At 42.4% G+C, this 24582-nt stretch overlaps 1 protein-coding gene across 7 annotated transcripts in view; it reads right to left on the bottom strand.

Moving 5' to 3' along the window:
* LOC125636115 (cytosolic beta-glucosidase) overlaps positions 1-24582 on the bottom strand; it is a 99119-nt gene that overhangs the window by 16563 nt on the left and 57974 nt on the right. For 3 of the 7 annotated variants that reach the window (XM_075127999.1, XM_048848713.2, XM_048848716.2), the window contains 4 exons: positions 24263-24490; positions 17547-18352; positions 16745-16868; positions 1120-1467 (listed from right to left, as the gene is read on the bottom strand). In XM_075127999.1, coding sequence (XP_074984100.1) covers positions 1235-1467; positions 16745-16868; positions 17547-18352; positions 24263-24490 — 1391 coding nt within the window. In that variant the 3' untranslated portion in view covers positions 1120-1234. Of the gene's footprint in view, positions 1-1119; positions 1468-5576; positions 5715-16744; positions 16869-17546; positions 18353-24262; positions 24491-24582 lie in introns of those variants that run through there. The other 4 variants (XM_075128001.1, XM_075128000.1, XM_075128002.1 and 1 more) reach the window with 4 other exon arrangements.

Here is a 24582-nt window from a genome sequence, read left to right on the forward strand (position 1 = left end):
TGGCCTAGCTTGTGGAACTTGCCAAATCACCAGTCTTGGCCAGGTTGGTTGACAGTAGCAGGCGAAAAAATATAAGCAAAAAGAAGTCTGAAAGGTTCCATTGTAGCCAAAGGGATAAAAATGAAGGGTGGATTTTATAAGCTTATTTTATATTGTTTTATAAAATAAACCTAATCTTAAAAGCCTCAGGATGCAGATGCAGTATTTAACCCAATCCTCTCACCCCTTGGCAAAAGTCCAAGGAAATAGATTGGCTTTGTACCATGCCCTAAGACCAAACTCTGGCTCTGTGAACCAGATAGGCAAACAATCCAGAGTCAAGGGGCCTCCTCCAAAACCCACAGAAGTTGAGACAAAGGCAGAATGTAGAATCTGGGGACGGTTTACTTCAGCGCTAAACTGCTGGGGCAGTACATCTGAAAAAGGCAGTCATTCTGAAACTCATGACCCAAGATACATAGGGCTGTACAGTACAACATTGCAATCAGAAGAGGGCTACAGCATGTAAGTGCTTCTGAATTCCTGCTACTAAAGTCTCAAGTGGCATCAGAAGCCAAAAGCACTTTCCCCCTTTTCTGTACATAAATAAGACACTTGGGATAGATCTCTGGCTCTGGACTTTGCTATAGTTATTCATTCCATGGTAATCTTTAGACTGGTTTCTGCAATATACTGTGCATGGGGATAACCTTGAAGGCCGCTTGGAAGCATCAGCTGCTGTACCACAAGGATTCTTATTAATTTGGCTGTATTAGTCCATTTAGGTGGTACTGGCTCTACTTTTTTTCAAGCAGCCCTGCTATTTACTGGGATTCCTCATATAGAATAGGTAAAATTTACTTCTCTATAAGTGTAAACTCTCTCTGCATATATTTAAGCTTTTCATAACATCCCTTGTGAAGTTTCTTAGTAATAAATTGAGTATACAAAGTACTGTATGTTATTACACTTCTATATCTTGATCCTTTGATTATATTTTTAAAGAATTCAAACAATTAAGCCTTATAAGGACTATAATTGACCCCCTTCTTTTTTTAATTGAAGACTTTTTTGTTGTTGCTTAATTAAAGCACCCCCAAAACACCTCTAACCACTAATTTCTAAACTTTGTTCCTTGATTGAATCATTTAGTGCCTAACGTCACCCAAACACCAATAAACCTGGCAAGACCTAGAACTGTAGCAGTGCAAATAATGCTTTATTGAAGGGAGAGATTTATGATTTACAAACTTATTTAATTTTCAGGTTTTTCATTATGCAGAACTGTTGGCATTGGGAAGGCAGTCCAAAGTGTGCCATCTACATCACATGCCAGAGTTAGAGGCTTATTTCTAATGACTGAAACAAATACCAACTGGATGGGGAAATTTCCATGCATTCTTTCCATTAAAGATCGTAAGATGAACGTTTGACCCTGATTCTTGCTTTTAACAGCCATCTCAGTTCCTTCTTTTTTCTGGATGCGACCTAGAGTAACATACAGCAGCATAATTTACATGTCACATTAACCTCTTGAGCACTACACCAGAAAATGCCTCTCATGCCAGTTATTAAGCTCTTCTGCCCCAGCTTTATTTTATTTCTCTCCCATAATTTTTTCCACCCAATTTTTTTCTTTAAAAGAGTATTCAGTGGTTCTGTGGTGCTCCCAACCAATTTCACATTGTGTGTATGTGCTGACTAACAGCCAGGGATACATAAACTGTGAGTAGACTATAAAATTACCGTAAAAATGATCTTTAAAGGCTTCACTTTTACAAAATAAAGTAGTGCAACAACAAAAAATTCCTCCCAGCAGGGGATAATCAGTAGAAACCATATTTAATTGTAACACTGTTGTAGGGAAATTGTATGCAGAAGTAAGCCTTCTTTTCAAGCATTTATAGATATGAAGAATTTAATTACCCTTTAGATGGAAACTCTTTTATTTTTATTTCTTCTTCCCAAAGATATTCTTTGCAAAACTCCATTTGTCTAGTTTTTGATTATCCCAGCATGAAGGAGTAAAAAAAGGTATTTTTCCAACTCAAATTTTTCTGTGCACAGAATTATATAATCATACAAACTTCAAGATAAGATTTTTAATATCTTGTTTATCCCCTCACCTGTGATGAATTGCACCCTACAATATATATTCTAATACCTTTGCCAGGTTTATTTTCAAAGACTCAGAAATGGGGATTCTTCTACTCTTCCATAGGCAAATTATTCTAGTCAAAGAGACCTAATAACTCCCCAAAATATGCTGTTTAAACATCCACCTTGCTTCACAGAGGATAAGTGCTTTTGACATGTTTAAATAAAAAAATATATATTTAATTTTCAACTATTATGCAGGTGCAGTATGTGATTTTTCATACTGTTCTTAATACAGTAAGATGAAGACATTCTTATACAGTGTGTATATCTGGACCTCCACACTCTGAAACAAACAAGTGTTTATTTTAAAATGCATGTTGCGTGTATAAATATCTATATCTCAGTTTTTTATATATATATATATATATACACACACACACACACACACACACACACACCATATAGGTCAGTGGTTAGGGCACTAGATCAGAATCAGGAAACCAAAGTTTTGTTTCCAGTTCTACCACTGATCTGCTCCTTGACCTACGGAAAGTTACTTTGCACTTTCACTGCCTGTGTTTCTTCAGTTACAAAACTGAGATTGAAATACTTACCTGGCTCTGTAAAGTACTTTGAAATCTACAAATTAAGATTGCTATTTATTATTATATAAAATTGTGGAAAATCTTTCAACAAGGAGCAACTTCACTGCAAATAAACTAAAGTAACGTTATGGTTGAGAATTTGAACAGAGCAACCAAAATATGTAAAGGCATGACTCCTACAGAAATTATGAAGTAGGTAATACTGTATCTATATATTAAGGCATAGATATAAACAGATACATGCAGTGTGGCTGAGTTACAAATATTGTGGAAATCATGGCTTTACATGCCTTGACATTTGGGAGTTCAAATTCTCAGCCATAACACCATATTACAGTTATTTTCATTTAATATTAATAAAACTTCATAAGAGATAATGCATTGTTTGCATTTTATCCAATCACTTCTGATACTTTGCTTTATTGATCAATGTGGTTTCTTTTCATTTTATCTTGACACTATAACAGCATATATATAGAAATGCAATGACTTTGCTTCATTTTGACATTGTAATATTCTCTATGTACACTTGCATTTACATCATCTTGAGACCTTTGGAATGAAAATAAGTCTCATTAAAGCAAGCAGTGAAATAGGATATCACGAAAACATCACAAAAAGTAACTAGTATGAAATCTAGGTAGCAATTTATCAAACAACCAACCAATTGGTTCAAAACATTGATTTTTCCAAATATATAATAATTTGTCTCTATAGCCACTTCTGAATCTCTCCTTTCTCTCACTCACTCCTTCCAGATCCAAATTCCCTTGTTTGCTACTCTGAATGGCTTCATCTGCCTTCATACACTGGTGCAGGAGAACTGGAATAATGAGTCTGTCCACTGCCCCATTGAGTGCCCTGACAATTGGGATAGCATATCATTCTCTTTCACTCTGATCCAGTGACTAATTATTTATGCAACAGTTGAGACTGAAAGCAACCCCTAACTGAGTAGTCTATATGCCAGTGGTTAGCACACTCTCCAGGCAGGTGGGCCAATCTCTTTCCATCTCAGGCAGAAGGAGCAATTGAACCCAGCTATCCTACATCTTGCGTGGTTACTCCCACCATTGGGCTTAAGGTTATAAAGGGGGGCAGCAAGCAGCGCCATCTCCTCCTCAGTTTATACATCCTCTGATTTGGATGGATGGGCCACACAGGTGAGATAGGCAGGGGAACGCCCAGTTTGAGGATCCCACTGTGACTTACACCCCATATTCTTCATAGAATTATGGTTATGATACGAATATGGCATAACTAAGATATACCTTATGCAAGATGGCTCATGTAAGATATCATTGGAAAGGTTATGGTTTGATTAATGTAATTATCCAATTTGTATGCATTTCTGTACCTGAAGTTAGGAATATTGATTATGTAACAATTACAACTGTGTGTGTACTTGGGGAAACACCCACCAGACAGTAAGCAATCAGACTTAATAGGTCATTAGAAAAAGACAATGTGTCCTTGAAGATGTGGATCTCCCATCTGCCTGGCTTCCTTCCTGTGGTCATGGCAAATAAACCTGGTTTCATAGTTGCTTTGACACTGCAAGGTCAGGTGATAAGATCACCTGATACAAAATACCACCTAGGACACTGTTGGTACTTTTCCTCTGTAGGGAATGGGGATCAAACAAAGGTTTCCCGCCTTAGGTAAATCCTTTTTAAGGCTGGGGAGGGGGTTAATCTAGACTCTCCTTCATTGCCTACCCAAGAAGAAAGTGCTGAAAATACCTGAAGAGACAAAGGAACTAACCTGAGGGGAAAGGCAGGTATGGAGTTCAGACTGAGACAGAGGTCCAGTCTGTAAGAAGAAATAATTGGAACTCTAAGCTACAGAAACTCTGCAACTTGCCTAAAACAACATTTAGGGTGAGAAATTACTTCTTGAAACCAGTCTCTTTGAGATCTTGAATTTAGTATGCGTGTTTTGTTTTATTTGTTCAGTAATATGGTTTGTTCGTTTGTTATCTCTTATAATCACTTAAAATCTGTCCTTTTTGTTTTGTTTATTATTAAACCCAGTTTGTGCAATTTCTAACTTGGGGCTAAGAAGTTGTGCATCTCTCTCTTCACATTGAGGGAGAGGGCAAATTTTTATGAGCCTGTGCTGTGTACAATGCAAGACAGTATTATTTTGGGTTTATTTCCCCATGTGAGTGCTGGGTGAATCTCTCACAGACTTCAGTCTGCGTTTGCAGCTGGGCGTGGCCCTACCTGTGTGTGTGCTGCAAGAGGCTGGAGAGCCTAATTCAGCAAAACAGGGAGAGGGAATCCAGGCTGGTGGAGCAGGGCTCAGTGAAACCCCAGTACATCAGGTGGCATCTCAGAATGGGGAGGAGGGTCTAACCTATCACAGTGGCGTAGTCAAGCAGGGTAATGTGCAAGCTTATTGTTGTGAGACACTGGTGGTGATTTTAACTGAGTTGCAAGTGTGTTGGCTGGAGAACAGACAAAGCAGTTACCGGTTTGTTATTTTCTGTTTGCTTATTTAGAGTCAAGGAAGTAGAGGTAGAAAAGCAGCAAGATGAGTGAAAATAGTGAAACGGTTGCAAAGCTGGAACTCTGCAGAGTTTCCAGGCAGAGGAGAGGAAGAAATAACACCACAGACAGGTGGAATTAAAACAGATGGAAATTGATGAGCAAAAAAGCAGCCCATCAGAGAGCCATGGAACTGAGACTGCTAGAAGCTGATTAGGAAAGGGAAGCTCAGAAGCATGAACTGGCCCTAATGGAGTGGAAGAGACCGAACCCCCCCCACCAAGGGGCTCCACTTCTCCAAAAATCCACAAGTGGAAGCAGTTGTGTCCAGCATACAATGAGTCTGGTGACATTGCTAAATATTTCAATCACCTTTGAGAGGCTGTGTATGCTCCATGTGATTCCTGAGGATCAGAAGATGACCACTTTGGTTGCAAAGTTGACTGGGAGAGCTCTGGACATATTCAGTAAGATGCCAATGGGTGATGGTTCCACTTATGGTAAATTAAGGAATTGGTTTTGAAACAGTTTCAGATTACACCTGAAATGTATAGAGTAAAAATTAGAAGCCTTGAGAGGGGCTGGATTAAGTAATATGGTTTATGTGAACCAAATGAGAGAGTTACTGGATAAGTGGGTCAGGGGTAAAGGTATTTCAAGCTTTGAAGGAATGTGTGATTCGGTTGCTCAGGAACAGTTCCTGAATATGTCTAGTTATTATGTAAAATAGCACCTATTACTAATAAGTCAGAGGCAGAGGGGTTTAAGTTTAATGGGAAGCAAGGTCACTGCTTTATCCCTGGGAAGAGGGAGAGTGGTCAGGGGGTGGGGCATTCACCCTCCCAGAATCCTACCTCCCAAACCACCCTTAAAAACCAGGTGACTCTAGAAGGTGCTTCTACTGTAATTCTACAGAGCAGCTGAAATATAACTGCCCCAAATTGAAGGAGAATAAGCCTCCCTTGTTGGCTTGGCTGTCCTCAGCCCCAAGGCACCGGAGAGTAATCCCACAATTTATCATACCTGGTTGGTGAACACAGGCCCTGGTGAACCGGACAAGGAACACACTAAGGTTGTCAGGACTGAGGGCATGGGGTAGAGAGATACTGGGGCATAGCTTTTTCTGGTTCGACCAAGTGTGGTCCAGAGGCTAGTATTTTACCTGGACAAATGACCAGCATTAAGGGGGTGGGGCAGGAAAGGTTCCCCACACCACTAGCAAAGGTTTGTGTGGAGTGGGAAGGCAATTTATTTGTGGGGATGCTAGAGGACATCCCGGTGGACATGTTGGTAGGAAATTATTTTTTCCACAAGGCCAGGACTGTTGGTGTGGTAACTTCCAGCATGGAGGAGTGTTGTGTAGGGTCCCCAAATGGGGAGGAGAGTGTATTGCCTGCCAGTGAGAAGGCTGTTCCAGTTGGTAGCTGCAGGTCTGATGCAGCTGAACCGGTGATAGGTCCTGCTCTAGAGAGCATGGAGGTGTGTTTCTCTGGGGAAGGGTGTTGGAACCTGAGAATCCACAGAGGAGGTTGGTGAGGGTTCCATTGGCACTGCAGTGAAAGGTGGCAGCGTGCTTTCAGGTGTGGGAGAGGTGGAGTCAGGCCTCTGCCCAACTGAAAGCAACAGGTCCCCAAGGCTAGGAGCAGGAGAGATGTGGTCAGTGGCTGAGGATTTTATCCCAAGTATTAGATGTCAGGAATATGCAGCTAAGCGAAAGGCAGACCCCTCTCTACAGGGCATAAGGAAGTGTATCCTAGAGGGAACTCTAGGAAGGGAGTAGGGGAAGGTTTTGTGTTTTTTTTTTTTTGAAGAGGATGGGAAACTGTATAGAGAGGCTCCTGTGGGAAGAAACAGAGGCCCCAGGCAACCTTGTAAGTAGTTGGTTGTATCCAGCCAGCTCCGGGGGGAATTAATGCTGGTAACGCACAATGGTCCCTTTGCTGGTCACTTGGGGGTACAGAGAACTTATTACAGGCTAAGGAGGAATTTCTACTGGCCAGGAATACAGAATGATGCGAGAGATTATTGCAGGTCTTGTGTGGTGTGTCAAGAGGAAAAAACCTGTAGGACCCCAGAAAGCTCCTCAGTGTCACTTAAATGTCATACAGGAGGCATTCCTGAGGGTGGCAATGAACATTGTGGGTCCAATGCCATGACCCACTCGGAGGGAGAACAAATATATCTTAGTGGTACCCTGAGGCAGCCACTTTGTCCAATACAGCAACTGAGACAGAGGCAAGAGCCCTGCTCACTATCTCCATCTGAGTGGGTTTCCCAAAAAAGATTTTGTCCGATTGGGAGACAAACTTTATGTCACAGTTGTTCAATGAGCTATGGAAGGTGTGTAGCATGAAATAACTTAAGACTGCCCCCTATCATCCCTGGGCCAATGGGTGGGTGGAAAGTTTAATGGGACCCTGAAATCCATGCTGGGAATGTACACCAAGAAAAGGGGCCAAAGTTGGGACAAGTTATTGCCCTTTCTACTGTATGCTTACAGGGAGGTACCCCAAGAGTCAAAGGTTTTCTCCATTTGACTTTTTATATGGGAGAAAAGTAAGGGGACCCCTTGATCTCATTAAAGACTCATGGAAAGGGTGCCATGAGGTGAGGGAAGAACTAGTAACTGAGTATGTTCAGAGGTTTAGAAAGGAGTTAAAGGACATGATGGAAATTGTCCAAAACAAAACTCCAAGACAGTCAGGCCAAACAAAAGGCATGGTATGATAAAATCTTGTAAATGCAAGATTTTGACATAGGTGATGGTGATGGTACTCAGCCCCGCAAAAATGTTCAAAATGCAAAACTCTTGGGAGGGGCCCTTTGAGATCAGGTTAAAAAGCCCCATGATGATACGGTTTCCCAACTGGTACACGTGAACCAGCTCAAAGACTATCACAGCAGGGAGGCCAGAGTAAACATGATCGGTTGTGTGGAAGGGGAAACTGAGGCACACTCACTGATTTGATGGCTGAATGCCAAGATGGATTGACTCTGGAAAGCCTTGAAATCTGTAGAGAATTAACACCAGTCAAAAGTGGGGCGGTGTTGTCAGTGCTGCAGGAGTACAGCAAGGTGTTTTTATGAGCTTGCATTGTGCAGATCTTTCTATACAGTGCAAGATAGTATTATTTGGGGTTTATTTCCCAAATGGGCTGTGCACATGAGTGCTGGGTGAATCCTCTCACACAGAGCTGACTTCAGTCTCTCTGCAGCTGGGTGTGGCCCTACCTGCGTGTGTGCTGCGAGAGGCTGGAGAGCCTAATTCAGCAAAACAGGGAGAGGGAATCCAGGCTGATGGAGCAGAAGGGACACAGTGAAACTCCAGTACATCAGGTGGCACCTCAGAAGTTGGGCGGGGGGGGAAGATCTAATCAGTCATACCCATTGAGGCTTGGGTATGGGTCTAGGCGCAGGGGTGCCTGAGTCAGCTGTGCACATGCTCACTGGCAGATTCATAAGTCCCAAGAGACTTTACCAGCTGACTTTTAGGCACCTTAGGATTTTTAGGTGTCTGAGTTAGGTGGCAGTTAAGTGGACATTTTTAGGATCTCAATGGCACCTAAATGTTGGACTTTGAGCATATCAGTCCTTTTGTTGTCTACTCTTTAGTCTATCTGGGTAAAGTTTACAAAAATACCTCTGACTTAATAGCCTCAGTCTCATTTTCAAAAGTGACTTAGGCACTGATGACCCTAAATCCCACTGACTTTGAATGAGACTTAGGCTTCTAAGGGACAGACTTTAAAACATATGTTGGGTCTAGAGAAGCAGATAGGTGCCTAGTGAGATTTGCAGAGTACTTAGGTGCCTAATTCCCATTTAAATCAATTTCTTCCTGATGGGAATTTTTTTTTTTAAAATCACATAACAAAAGTGATGCTGGAGAACAAATCAACATCCCTTCACATTCCAATGCCTTCAGTGCATTGGACATCACCTTGCAGTGGTTTGAAGGACAAGGAGCAATGCCGTGCACCATTTGGCAAATGCAATCTCGCTAGTATAATTCCAAGATGTTCAGTTGTATGAACTTTTCAATTTTATGAACTCCTCAATCCAATTAATTTGTAAAATAGGGGCTCTATTGAATTTAACATTTATATTGTTGTACTATACAGAGGCCTCAAACAAAATGGGATACATCACGCTTGGCACTGCACAAACAGGCATTGATTTAGCACAGCCCTTACACATATGCATAAACTGTGATGGGTATACCAACCCCACACTGGTGAGGTGAGGCTTAAGGAGTTGCTCTAGATGCAGGAAGCCACACCACCTTGTTCCTGCAGGGCATGCTCCCTGTGGACGGAGAATTCAAAAGGGAGCAACTCAGCTCAGTCTGGATGGATCAAGCAGGAGAAGAGTTGGGTGCTGCAGTCTCCTGTAGAGAAGCTGCCAGGGCTCCAACTGGCTGGGACTGCACCACATAGTCAAACCACCGCAGGCCTTTCAACTGCAAAGGCCAAGGATGACAAGCCACTGCCAAAAGGGGAAGACACTCTGGAGAATGACCCAAGAGGACTCCAAGGGGGACACGAAGACAGAGGTGTGGCACAGATGGAGGAACAGAAGCAGGGGTAGGAAGTGACCCAGGGAACCGGCGTAAGGGCATCTGCCCCTAGGCCATGTATTGGAACCATTATTTTGAAGGGCCCTGGTTTGGAACCCAGTGGAGCAGGGTGGGCCTGGGTTCCACAACCCCAGTCACAGACTCTGACCATTGGGGGACTGCCTACTGGCTAGGATCAGTGGCAACGCAGCCACAGACTGTCACTGTGGGGTGACATTACCACTGACTCTCGGTGCTAGGCAAGGCACCCACAGACTTTTGCCTTTTGGTGACTTTGCCACTGATCCTGCTGCTAGATAAGGTGGTCAGACTTTCGTTGTGGAGTGATCTTGCCACTGATTCTAGACACTAGGCAAAATGGCCACAGACTCTTACCTTTGGACAAGACTGCTACTGATGCTAGCCACTAGGCAAGGTGGCCACTGACTCTTGCTACTGGGTGACATAGCCTGGAGTATCACCACTAGGCAGTATCGCTGCCCTTGGCTACAAAACCCGACCACAATAACTTTAAGCATATAGGAGGAGCTAGTGAACAGGAGCAGCTAAGAGTGGAGTTTTGTGAGGGACTTCTCATGGTGAAGGAGGAGCAGTTATGTGACCCTTGGGGTAAGTTTGGGGGGGGGGGTGTGCGCGCGTGCACACGCTTGTTATGGTGTGCTTACTGCTGGACTGAAATATACCGTTTGGTCTGTTTGGGGGACAGTGTGCTGAGCCTAGCAGCCTGCTAGGGAAGGCCGAGAACTGACAGCTTCTTAACCACCCATCAACCCTTAACCACCCATCAACCCTTAACCAGGAGGTGGGGCTACTCAGGAAGACCAAGGCTTTAAAAAGCCCACTCCTAAGCGACCAGAAGAGCTAGCAAACAGGAGCAGCTAGCAGGGGAGTTTTGCGAGGGAGTTGAAGGCTAGATACACTTAACATTCCTTAAACTTCTTTAAACTTAAGCCAAAAACCACCCTCTGATAAAAACAAAACAGCAAAGGAATTAGCTGCAGGAGTAAAAAGAGAATGCAGGCAGAAGTCCAGCAACATCTGTGCATTCGGTGCAAGGAGCTCCTGGCCCTCAGAGACTGTATACAAGCTTTAGAGGCCAGGCTGGCTCAGCTGGAGGAGCTAAGGGAGCCAGAGAGGTACAGAGATGAGACTTTCTGGGACGTAGTAGAATGGTCCCACCCCCAGTCTGACAGCCTCTGTGCTGTTGAGGAGGATGAAAGCCTCAGAGAAAGAAAACATCCAACTGGAGCAAAGGGAAATGATCCCATAGTTGGGACCCTCCTTCCAGATGATGATGTGGTATCCTCTCACACTGAGGAGACCTCTCCAGGGTAGGGAACACCAGTTTTTAGGAAGAGACAGGTAGCTGGGTTTGCAATGACTGGGAGAACCGCATGGTGACTTGCCTGCCTGGTGCGAAGGTTGCGGATCTCTTGAGACATCTAGATAGGTTCATGTGTAGTGCTGGGGAGGAGCCAGTGGTTGTGGTACATGTAGGTACCAATGACATAGGGAAGGATAGGAGAGAGGTCCCGGAGGCCAAATTTAGGCTGCTAGGTAAGAGATTGAAGTTCAGGACCTCCATGGTGGCATTCTCTGAAATGCTTCCAGTTCCACACACAGGGCCAGTTAGGCAGGCAGAACTGCAGGGTCTCTTTGGGGAAAGGGGAGCCTATACAGGAAGGATGGGCTCCACCTAAACCAAAATGGAACCAGATAGCTGGCACTTAACATTAAAAAGGTTGTAGAGCAGTTTTTAAACTAAGGGCTGGGGGAAAGCAGACAGGTGCGGAGGAGCATGTGGTTTGGACAGAGACATCCCTTAGGGAAGGATCTACTCATGGAAAGTCTTTATATCCTAGTAAGGAGGAGAGTATGGAAGATAAAATACAGGTAGGATCTGATAAACAGTCAAATGAAAAGTCTTATTCAATTACATCATGTAATGGGAGACAGCTAAAAAGTGACAAGTTTTTAAAGTGCTTATATACCAATGCTAGAAGTCTAAATAATAAGATGGGTGAACTACAGTGCCTCATATTAAATGAGAATATTGATATAATAGGCATCACATAAACCTGGTGGAATGAGAATAATCAATGGGACACAGTAACACCAGGATACAAAATATATCTGAAGGACAAAACAGGTCATGCTGGTGGGGGAGTGGCACTATATGTGAAAGAAAGTGTAGAATCAAATGAAGTAAAAATCGTAAATGAAGCAAACCATAGAATCTCTGTGGATAGTACTATAGATAGTAATTCCATGATTTAATAATCATATAGCAGTGGGGATATATTACCGGCCACCTGACCAGGATGGTGATAGTGACTGTGAAATGCTCCGGGAGATTAGAGAGGCTATTAAAATAAAAAAATCAACAAATAATAATGAGGGATTTTCAACTATCCCCATATTGAGTGGGTACATATCACCTCAGGACGGGATGCAGAGATAAAGTTTCTTGACTCCTTAGATGACTGCTTCTTGGAGCAGCTAGTCCTGGAACCCACAAGAGGAGAGGCAATTTTTGATTTAGTCCTAAGTGGATCACTGGATCAGGTTCATGAGGTGAATATAGCTGCACTGCTTGGTAATAGTCACCACAATATAATTAAATTTAACATCCCTGTGGCGGGGAAAACACCAAAGCAGCCCAGCACTGTAGCATTTAATTTCAGAAAGGGGAACGACACAAAAATGAGGAGGTTAGTTAAACAGAAATTAAAAGGTACAGCACCAAAAGTAAAATCCCTGCAAGTTGCATAGAAACTTTTAAAAGACACCAAAATAGAGGGTCAACTTAAATGTATACCCCAAATTAAAAAAATATAGTAAGAAAATAAAAAAGCCACTGTGGCTAAACAAAGTAAAAGAAGCAGTGACAGGCAAAAAGGCATCTTTTAAAAAGTGGAATTTAAATCCTACTGAGGAAAATAGAAAGGAACAAACTCTGGCAAATGAAGTGTAAAAATATAATCAGGAGGAAAAACTTTTTTTGAAGTACAGCTAGCCAAAGACTCAAAAAGTAATAGGATTTTTTTTAAAAAAACACAACAGAAGCAGGAAGCCTGCTAAACCAGTGGGGCCACTGGACGATCGAGATGCTAAAGGAGCCCTCAAGGATGATAAGGTCATTGCAGAGAAACTAAATGAATTATTTGCATCAGTCTTCATGGTTGAGGATGTGAGGGAGGTTCCCAAACCTGAGCCAAATCTGAGGAGTCGTTAGAGGAGGTTTTGGAACAAATTGATAAACGAAACAGTAATAAGTCACCAAGACCTGATGGTATTTGCCCAAGAGTTCTGAAGGAACTCAAATGTGAAATTGCAGGACTAACTATAGTCAGTAACCTATCATTTAAATCAGCTTCTGTATCAAATGACTGGAGGATAGCTAATGTGACACCAATTTTTATAAACGTTGACCCCAGCATTTGCAGGCCGGTAAGCCTGACTTGAGTACCAGCCAAACTGGTTGAAACTATAGTAAAGAACAAAATTGTCAGACACATAGATGAACATAATTTGTTGGGGAATAGCCAACATGGTTTTTCTAAAAGGGAAATAATGCCTAACCAATTTACTAGATTTCTTTGAGGGGGTCAACAAGCATGTGGACCAAGGGGGATCCAGTGGATTTAGTGTAAGTAGATTTTTAGAAAGCCTTTGACAAGGTCCCTCACCAAAGGCTCTTAAGCAAAATAAGCAGTCATGGGATAAGAGGGAAGGTGCTCTCATGGATTGGTAACTGGTTAAAAGATAGGAAACAAAGGCTAGGAATAAATGGTCAGTTTTCAGAATGGAGAGAGGTAAATAGTGGTGTCCCCCAAGGGTCTGTTCTGGGACCAGTCCTATTTAACATTCATAAATGATCTGCAAAAAGGGGTAAAACAGTGAGGTGGCAAAATTTGCAGATAATGCAAAACTACTCAAGATAGTTAAGTTGCAGGCAGACTGCAAAGAGCTACAAAAGGATCTCTCAAAACTGGGTGATTGGGCAACAAAATGGCAGATGAAATTCAATGTTGATGAATGCAAAGTAATGCACACTGGAAAACATAATCCCAACTATACATATAAAATGATGGGGTCTAAATTAGCTGTTACCACTCAAGAAAGATCTTGGAGTCATTGTGGATAGTTCTCTGGAAAAATCCACTCAATGTGCAGCGGTAGTCAAAAAAGTGAACAGAATGTTGGGAATCATTAAGAAAGGGATAGGTAATAAGATAAATATCATATTGCCTCTATATAAATCCATGGTATGCCCACATCTTGAATACTGCATGCAGATGTGGTCACCCCATCTCAAAAAAGATATATTTGAATTGGAAAAGGTTCAGAAAAGGGCAACAAAAATTACTAGGGATATGCAATGGCTGCCATATGAGGAGAGAATAATAAGACTGGGACTTTTCAGTTTGGAAAAGAGACAACTAAGGGGGGATATGCTAGAGGTCTATAAAATCATGACTGGTGGGAGACAGTAAATAAAGTGGTGTTTACTCCTCATAACACAAGAACTAGGGATCACCAAATGAAATGAATAGGCAGCAGGTTTAAAACAAACAAAAGGAAGTATTTTTTCCACACGACACACAGTCAACATGTGGAACTCCTTGCCAGAGGATGTTGTGAAGGCCAAGTGTAAAGGTTTGGACTCACCCCTGTGGCACCTCCTGCTGGTAGTCATTGGGAATTAGCTCATCCAGCCCCAGAGCACCCTCTGCAGGCCGGTGATCCACCTTACTGCCAGCCCTCCTGTGTCCCTCCCAGGACCCAGTGCCCCTTTCCTTGGGGTGCTGCCCCCCTGGCAGAACCCCCACACTCTCAGGTTCTAGGTCTCCTCACCCAGGGGAACCTTAACCCCACCTCACCTCAGTTTGGGCTACTGCCAGTCCCCACTTAGCTCCTTATATCAGGGGCAGACTGCAGTGTATACGCCACTCATCACCGGCAAGGGGGTTTTGGACCTGCTGCCTCCGCCTACCTGAGGGCTGCCCCTCTGCAACCCTACACCTATTCAGCCTGTAGCCTAAGGCTTTCCAGGGAGGAACTCCCAGCTCCTCTGGCCCTTCCCCAGCCCTGTCCCCAATCTAGGTGCGGTGCGGTGCCGTGCCGTGCCGTGCCGTGCCCTTCTCTCTCTACAGGTAGAGGGAGGAGTGACTGGGGTCCTGGATCATAGCCTCTTATAGGGGCCAGCTGGGCCTGATTAAGCTGGCCACAGCTGCAGCAGCTCCCTTAATCCGGCTGGGCCCTAAGCCCTCTCCCCGGGCTGGCCTCAGCCCTGTCAGGGCCAGAGCAGGTAACCACCCCACTATACCAAAACTACAGCAGGGTTCAAAAAAAAAACTAGATAAAATCATGCAGGATAGGTCCATCAATAGCTATTAACCAGGATGGGCAGGGATGGTGTCCCTAGCCTCTTGTTTGCCAGAAGCTGGGAGTGGGCAACAGGGGATGGATCACTTGATGATTACCTGTTTTGTTGATTCCTTCTGGGGCCCTTGGCATTGGCCACTGTCGGAAGATAGGATACTGGGCTAGATGGACCTTTGGTCTGACCTAGTATGGCTGTTCTTATGCTCTTAAGAGTAGTCCCATTCATTTCAGTTGGACTACACATGTGCTTAGACCCAAATCCTCAACGTAGTTAGGTGTCTAACTTCCACTGATCTCAATGGGAGTAAGGCGCTCTACATACATTTGGGGATCTGGGCCGAAGTGCTTTGCTGGATTGGGCCCACAGTGAAATACCATCCCTATCCCAAACAGCTTACAGTGTAAGAGACCTAAGTGTTATTAAGGTGTATCTCTTTACAACCTCTCCAGAAGTCTCAGCAGAAGCCAAGCCCTGTCCTGCTGAGTCAAGGTGGTCACACCAAATTGGGATTTGGAGTGGGGAGGAGAATAATAGTACAATTTCTTAAGTTAATGTTTCACTGAGAGCTGGTTCAAGGAAGAGACTGTAAAAATGGCAAGACAAAAGGCAAGTAAAATGAAGAGGAAGGAACTGCTGCAAAATTACTAACATTAAATAATATTTTGTTCATGCTTATGATCACTTATGACACACATGCTCGGGAGAAGAGCAGTCATGTGAAGGAATTTAGCATTTTCAAATGCAATTCTAACTTGATATATCTTGAAGCTCTACTCCCTATGAGTCACCCTGGTGCATAGAGCCTGCTCAAGGAAGGTAGAGGTGTGATTTTTCAAAAGACCTCACCATAGGCCTAATTCTGCTCCTATCGAAGCCAGTGGTGAAGCATCCATTGACTTCTATACCAGCAGAGCTATGCCAATATTGAGCACTTTTGAAAATCCCCTCCTAAGGGCTGAAGTGGAACTGATATGATGCATTAGCTCTGCACTGGAGTGAATTTCACTGTGTGAACATTCCAAACACTGCATGGAGTTAATTGCATGCAGTCTTCCTTAAGCTATATGCAACAGGATCATATTCTAGAACAAAGAATATATATTAGATCGAAGGGCCAGATTTTCAAAAGTATCCAGCGTGTAGCAATTCCCATTCTTTGCAATGAGAGCTGCTGGCTGCTGAGCAGCTTTAAAGATCTGGCCGCCAGTTGTGGATGCTATGGATATTGAGCAAAGCTGGCCCTAAAATGTGCAGTTTTGAAAGTGCTTTTTTTTAAAAAAAAAAAAAAACCAGGCAGGCCATAAAAAAATAGAAAATCTACCATTTTTGCTTTATGAAGATAGCAAAAGAGTACAATTCCAAAATAACCAGTGCTGAACATTTCCATTTGATTCCATTCCAAGATTATGAAGTAGGATTAAATCTACCTTTCTGCTAAATATTCTTCCTTCCTTTCTGCCAAACATTTTTTTCTAATCACATTACTTTACTCTGATTTACACAAGTTTTAGCTTCAGGAATCAATGGCCATTGCTGAATGCAAATAGGCACACAAGAAAATTATATTAAGTTTGCACAATTGATCTTTCATCATTTAAAAATGTACCTTTTAAAATTTCTTGTAATGTCAGCCTGAAATACTTCCAGCGCTGAGTGTCATCAAGTGGAGCAGGGTCACTCTGGGAAAACCCATTCTCAGTGATGTAAATTATAGGATTATTATATGTATCCTAGAACAAGAGAGCAGAAGTTTTATTCAGAACAGATGTAAGAAAACCCATAAAATCACATGCATTCGCTTCTATCTTCTCTAAGCTACAACCCCTAACTCGTTTTCATCAAATTGCACTGACCCTATTAACTTGTAATTTTCCATGTGCTGACCTTTCATGACTAACAGTGGAAAAGCAAAACTGTGCAAACATCCATGAAGATAGTGAAATGACTTATTTTAATAAGAATACAAAAATATCTTTCCTGCATAGCATCTGCGTCTTGTCACTGCTCCTTAACCCTTTGGTACTAGCAGTCACAGCATGTCCCACTGTCAGCAATGGTTTGCATGCCAGGAAAACCTGACTGCTAGCATCCAAAAGATCATTTGTGAAGTTCAACAGATGATCGAACACTCACATATCATTTCAGATTGTAACTCCTGCTCAGTATGAGTTGTCAAGTAATAGCAACAAAAAAACTGCAAAGTCTTCACCTTTCTCAGTAGTTATGATGCAAAAATGAAACAAAGAATCCCTTGACAACTTGTTTACACTCTTGCACCATGCCTTTTGCTACAGCATGTGGGTGCCTCCCAATAACTGAGTCACCCATATTGCACTGCACAAATCCTTTTCCTCAGTGGTGGTTAGCTAACTAAAAATCTGGATGATCAAGTGAGTGTCACACCATACCTTGATATATTTCAGTAGCCTACGTAAACCCCAGGGAACTACAGCCAGCCATGAGCTGCCAGCAGCAAAAGGCCAGGAATGGTCCATTATTTGTTCAGCTTCTCTGTCCCCAGAAACACTTGGTTCACTGTGTGTATTTTTTTGGCGCTTTACTTTGCGAGTAGTATAATAATTTAGGGAAAAAAAGTCAGCAGTTCCCTTGATCGTCATCTTTTCTTCCTCGGTAAATTCTGGAAGCCTTGATGATAGGTAGCCTTGCTTTGTACTCATTACAGAGATCTGGGATTTCATGATGGCTGGATAGTCACCACTAATAAATATGGGTTCAGCAAACCAGTCTAAGCAAAAGGCCATATACCTTTTAGTAGCTTCTTGATCTGCAAGACAAGTTGGATCTAAAGGTTCTGCCCAATCTGAGTTTAGAGCTATAGACACAAGCCCATGTTGCTTTTCTCTAAATAACAAATCATAACTGTGCCAGGCTTTAGCATGAGCCTTTATCATGTTATGAGCTGTCCGATACGCTCCAATACCAGGTTCCATTATTCCTGGAGCCACAATGCCTTTTTCATAGCCATCTTTAGCAACAACATAAGGCTCATTAATAGTGACCCACAGTTTCACTCGGTCTCCAAATGCTCTGAAGCAAAACTGTGCATAGCTGTCAAAGACCTCAGTGATTGCATCAGAGCTCCAGCCACCTTGATCTTCTAAATGTTGAGGTAAATCAAAGTGATATAATGTCACCATGGGCACAATGCTATTTGCCAACAGGTCATCAATGATCTTGTCATAGTAATCAACTCCTGAAAAAGATAAAAGAAAAAAGGTTGGCTTCATATTTTATTACCTTAAAAATGCAGAAACCTCACTTACAAATAATATTACCACAGCGTTATTTTTCTGTCTCCTCAGTATTGCGTATCATCTCACAGGTGTATGCTAAATCTATTTTAAACCAAGAGGGAAAGATTTTCAGAAGTTGTCTTCACCCAGCAGCTGCTATTTAGGCACCAAAAGGGACCGCATTTTCAGAAGTAATCAGTGCACAGGAGCTTCCACTGAGAACAGTGGGAGTTGCTGGATACTTAACACTTTTGAAAATTTGGTCTCTTCATGTAGTGGCCAAATGGGAGCTAAGCTCTCAAGAATCTGGCCCTAAATGTAGGAGCTGAGCTCTTTTTTGAAAACTGTACCCTCATTGTATAGTTTGATCAATACCAAAGCTAGGTCTAATGGAGGGATTTTTCTCCTGGAGAACTACACAGACACTAAAGCAAAGAGTGCAATATTCACCAAGATCAAGGCACGTTGTAACCGGTTGGCCTCTTTTGATTTGCACCTGGTCAGTAGGGTGAGCCATTTCCTTTTGGATGTGGGCCTTGCTGTTGCTATCCCTGACTTTCTCAACTGCAGATTAACCAATTGCAATGAATTCTACAATTTAGAAGTATCTGGAGGCTGAAGCTGGGGCAGCATGCAGCAGTTCCCTCTCCAGCTTGGGCATCTTGTCAGGTCTATCTGACGTTTGGGGCTCTTCATTGGTTGCTATTGGTCTCTAGATGGTGTTGGTCTTGAGCTACAATACTTAAATGTCTTGGGACAAGCCCACCTGAGAGACTAACTCCCTCCTTGTGACATTGCCACAGTTGCAGACAGCAGAGGCACTCAAGCTAGAGCCCTCTGGTTATAAAAGAGCGGGGACAGGCAGTTGGTCATTCGCCATGAGGATCCTGGCACTCTGAAACTTTCCCCCACCACTTTGGTCTGAAATAGCCTGAACTTGATCACCTGGGAAAGCAACAAAAGCCATTTATTTGGTAGGCTTTGGGGGGCAAAGCTTGAGAGGATATTCCTGGAGGGCGAATGGGGATATTCGGTTTCTGGGCTTTATCAGCTGGCTAAGTTAATGTGTTTCCTGTATGATTATTTTTGTGCAGCTGGGTGGTCATTGTAAATTAAAGTTGCTGCCTGGGCACTTGGTGCTTTTGTATGGGCATTTTTTTTAGTTTTGTTTAAATATAAATAAATAAAAGGAAATAGATTTTTTTTCAAGCCTCCTTAGAATGATGGGTCTTGCATCATATGTAAAATATGGTGTTACTTTTTCAGACGTGGGCTAACAGTTAGCTTGCTCCTTCACAAAAACCATCTGACTTTGGATTTTTCTAATTGCATTCCTACTAATAATATTAACTTTGAATTATTATTTATAGTACAGTTAAATTCAAAGGGTCCAGACAGGACAGAGGGTGCTTTATGCAGGTGCCATACAGACAAAAGGTAGAGCTTGCCTCAGAGACTTGGATTCACTTTTGAAAATTGCCTTAGTGACTTAGGAACCCAGGCCCCATTTTCAAAAGTGATTTATGCACTTGTGAGTCATTAAGACATAAGCTCCTAAATCTCTTTTGAAAATGGGACTTACGCCCTGGGACAAGACTTGACTTGAACACATGGAAGAAAGGAGCAGACAACAATAAGGTTGCATATATTAGTTGAGTATATGATTTGGAGACTTCATAGAGTTTTATTTTGAATATAGTAACAAAATATGTTAATGAATCACAAACAAGCCACCTGTTTTAGTGAGTGAATGTGTTAGTCCTATGCTAACTAATTCTTTGCACTGGTTTTTGGATTCAGTGTGTGCTAACATTAAAAAAATGCAGACACAGATGCCCTGGTCTACATTGTAATTGTCAATGTTAGGCCTTAAAATTAGCTTGCTTTCACAGTTGTACCATATGGTTGGTCTTTTCTCAAGGATTCTACTCATACTGTTTTTTAATCCAACATCTGATGCAGCAACAAACTGAGAACCTCAGACTTAGTGTGCAGCTTCTTGCAAGCAGACCAGTGCCTACACATCCGCTATCACAGCAAGATTTGATGGGCTTGTTTACAATACGCCTGGCAGTTTCCTCTCTAACTGCAACCCCACAAGAATATGGGGAGATGCATGTGTCTGTCTGGGGGCAGAATTCATCAAAATGTTCCTTTTAATTCTTGAAAAATTTAATTTCAAAGTTCAAATTTACAATCAATTAGGGCCAGATTGTGAATCCTTTACTCCCCTTGGTGGACAGGGGCTCCCATGCCTTCAACGTGGCTATTCATGTGGGTAACTCTTTCTGGTGGCAGTAAGAGTTTTCTCCATCTAGCCCTTAGCTGGCAAAACAGAAGGGCCCTTTGCTGGTTCAGCATCCTCTTTTTTAACATGGGCAGGAAAACTCCCTAGACACTTGTCATAAATATAAAAGGAAGGGTAAACACCTTTAAAATCCCTCCTGGCCAGAGGAAAAGCCCTTTCACCTGTAAAGGGTTAAGAAGCTAGGATACAGAGGTGATCCTTTTACTTTTTCTTCTATTAAAATTCTTCTTTTAAGAATCTGATTGCTTTTTCATTGTTCTTAAGATCCAAGGGTTTGGGTCTGTGTTCACCTATGCAAATTGGTGAGGATTTTTATCAAACCTTCCCCAGGAAAGGGGGTGTAGGGTTTGGAAGGATTTTGGGGGGAAAGACGTTTCCAAACGGGCTCTTTCCCGGTTATATATCTGTTAGACGTTTGGTGGTGGCAACGATAAAGTCCAAGGGCAAAAGGTAAAATAGTTTGTACCTTGGGGAAGTTTAACCTAAGCTGGTAAAAATAAGCTTAGGAGGTTTTCATGCAGGTCCCCACATCTGTACCCTAGAGTTCAGAGTGCGGAAGGAACCTTGACAACGCTGATAAGAGGTGGCCAGTGTAATGTTACAGATTACTCAGTAGAATTTGGGAAATTTAAAAGCGATCAAATATCCATTTTCCAGATTTCAATTAATTATTGAAAAAGGCTTATAATCTTGTGTGATCTGGAAAGAGAAATGCAGCTATATCACTGGAAATCATCAGCATCGTCTGGTGACCTGATAATGCTAAAACTGGGATGACGCCATTTTTACATTGGTACCCCTATGGATCAGTTAAAAGAGCAAAGAAGGGCAGCATATAGAGTTCTGGCAATGTGTGTGTCTATGTTCTGAGGGGAGACCATCTCGCTGGGGTGTTCTAGTAAGGCCCAATTGGCAGCAGGAGGTGGAGAGGAAAATGCACTTCATATCACAGCTGGATGGGAAAGGGATAGGGTAAGGCCTGGAGGAGAGTCAGAGTGAGTCAGTGTGGATTGCCATGTGATTCTGAGGTTGAGGGTGGTACTCATTCTGCCAGGGATACAGGACCCATTTCTCTCTTCTTTTCTGCCTCCCTCTCTCCTGGTCCTACCCTAAAGTTGAAGTCAGGCAGAGAAGAGAATTATGTGCTGGGTCCAATAAATCACACATGCTGTCTGCAAGTTCTGGCTCCCTCCTCACTGCAATCTGCCATTCTGCAGCTAATACACAATCCTCCTTGGGGCACACAGGGCATAGAGAATTGAAAACAAAACAAAAACTAGCCACTACATAAAAAACAAAAAATTAACTCACAGTAGGTTTAAACTTGACATTTTATAGGAGTAAAACCCCGACAACATTGCTACTTTAGAAGAAAACCCCCTTACACCTGGAAAACAAATGTTAAAGCTTTTTCCAAATGTCCCATGTTTTAGGTGTGAAATTGGTAGTGAATCAGTTCACGTGAATGGTTTTTATTTGAAAGGACATTGCTTTAAGGTTTCTAATTCTTCTTAATTCTTTGTAGAAATGTTTATACAGAAGATAGTGGCCTTTCCATGATATGCAGCTACAACTGCTTCAACAGATCACTGCACAGGACAAGTGAGCTCCTGCCTAATGAAACGCCCTTCCAATGCCCTTTCGCTAAATGTAAAGTTCATAAAATTAACCAGGCAGCTGTTTAAAAGAGGGATCAAGTGAACATTTTCAAAAATGATATTTAGTTGAGTTTGGTCAAAATGTTGTTAGCTTTTTTTCTTACCAACTCTATGGCTGTTCACTATCTCCTACCCTCTCTTCTAAATAACAAAGCCTGTTCAACAGGCAGCTCTGTGGCATATGAATAGCACCTGTGGTGCTACCTGAAAGAAATTGTGTTCCTCAGAAATAAAACTAAGGATACTCAGCCAAATTTAATTTTCATTTGCCACAAAAAGCATCCAAACTAAAGGGCAAATCCTGCCCCGGGGCATAGCCTTAATGCTTAGAAATTCTGGTGATGGTGGGATGGAATCTTCCCATCCCTTTCCCATTCAGCTGGTGACATGAAGTGCATTTTCCTCCCCACCTCCTGCTGCCAAATTGGTCCTTATTAGAACACCTCAAAGATATGGTCTCTCCTCGGAAGGCTGGAGTCACTCCTGCACCCATGCTGTTCAGAAGGATATGGCTGGATGGTCTGCTGTCTATGGATCAACCCACTCTCATGGCTCCTGCATATCCACCATCTCCTTATGGCAGAAGCTGTGATCTGCAGAATGCAGGAGGTGAATAGAGGTCTGCACGGGCAACCCAAATTCTGAAACCTGAACACTCTTAGCACAACCTTATTGGTTCTGTGTGTATGGATCTGCACAGCCCTGGAGTGGGGAATTTGCTAATAAATCTTCCCCCTCATTCTCTTTCCAGCCCTTCCCTTTCTTGAATGGGGGGGAGGAAAGAACACCCAGGGTGAAGACTGCCCAAGAGCTCAAAGATTGACATCTCCCCAGAAGGAGTAGTCCAGGTAGCAACAAGGAAAGGGTGAGGAACTCTTCAGACACAGCTACCATCCAATTCTATTTCCTTTTTGTTTTGTTAGGGACATTTTCCTTCTGCTGATGGCTGTTTGTTCCGACCCCTCCTCTTACTCTGTTCCTGATGCAGTTTCACTCCCCCTAGTCTTCAGATTCTCCTCCAATCCTCCTCACCCTGTTTCCCTTTCCTCTGCACTCAATATTGCCTTTCCCTTCCTTTGCTTATTAGCTCAGCCAAGACCCTTTCCTCTTGCCAATTCTCTCTGAAGTGAAAAAGCAGAACAAATGTGGAACCAACATATTTGCCAACCGTCAATTCTTTGCATACATTGCAGCTCTTTTCTCCCACCCTATTCCTGTCTTGCCATCTTACACTATATAGTCTCCTTGGAGCTCTTTGTAGTCTCTTTTTTTTTTCCTCGTGTTTGTACAGCACCTAGCACAATGCCTACCTAGTCTGGAATGAACCTAAAGCCACTAGTGGAAAACAAATAATAAAAATGAACTGTGAGATCCCCTCTCATTGGCCAGCCAAGGAGTATATTGCTTGAGTACCTGCAGAAAAGTCTGTCCCACTTAGACAATGTATGCTATTCAGTGTGCAATTCAGAATGTCAGTAGATTATGCTGATACACTATCCACATGCATTTGCCAATACTGTCAAATATGGGATGGATTGATTGATTTGTTTATATACTTTCCTCTTATTTGCTTCGCAAGTTCTGCAGAGGTTCATTGTAACTTTGCACAATCCCATGAAATAGAACAATTTATCATCACTTTTTAAAAAATTTAGAACAGGCAAAAAATACCTGGTAGGGAACATAATACTCATCCCATCCCAAAAGATCATGATATCCAAGGGGATCTAGAGTATTAATTAGGAAGTTGTTGCAAACCTATAAAAAATCATCCCATAATTACTCTGAAAAAAACTTGCAATTTCAAAGCTACACTGCAGAATAGCATACTGGATTAATTATGCCAGACTGCAGCAATAACCTTGAATTAAAGCTGCAACCTTCTATTTTTAAGAAACAATTGCCTTTCTGGTTGATGAAACCTGTCGTCCCATCAGGTAACAGACGTGACCAGGAAAGAGAAAAGCGATAATGAGTCAATCCAAGCTGTTTGATACATTTCAAATCTTCCTCCCACAGAGTGTAGCTGCCACAAGCTACATCACCAGTCTGGTTCTTGAAAACTCGATCTCCTCCCTGATGGGTGAATGTGTCCCAAACATTAGGGCCCTTTCCATCTGCATTCCAGCCTCCTGATTAAAAAACAAAACTGAATCATTAGACTTTTGACATCAAAAGACATATGTTGAATGTAAATATTTATCACATAAAGTGGACACAAGAA

The sequence above is a fragment of the Caretta caretta genome, chromosome 4 (genome assembly GCF_965140235.1).
Source record: "Caretta caretta isolate rCarCar2 chromosome 4, rCarCar1.hap1, whole genome shotgun sequence".
NCBI lineage: Eukaryota > Metazoa > Chordata > Testudines > Cheloniidae > Caretta > Caretta caretta.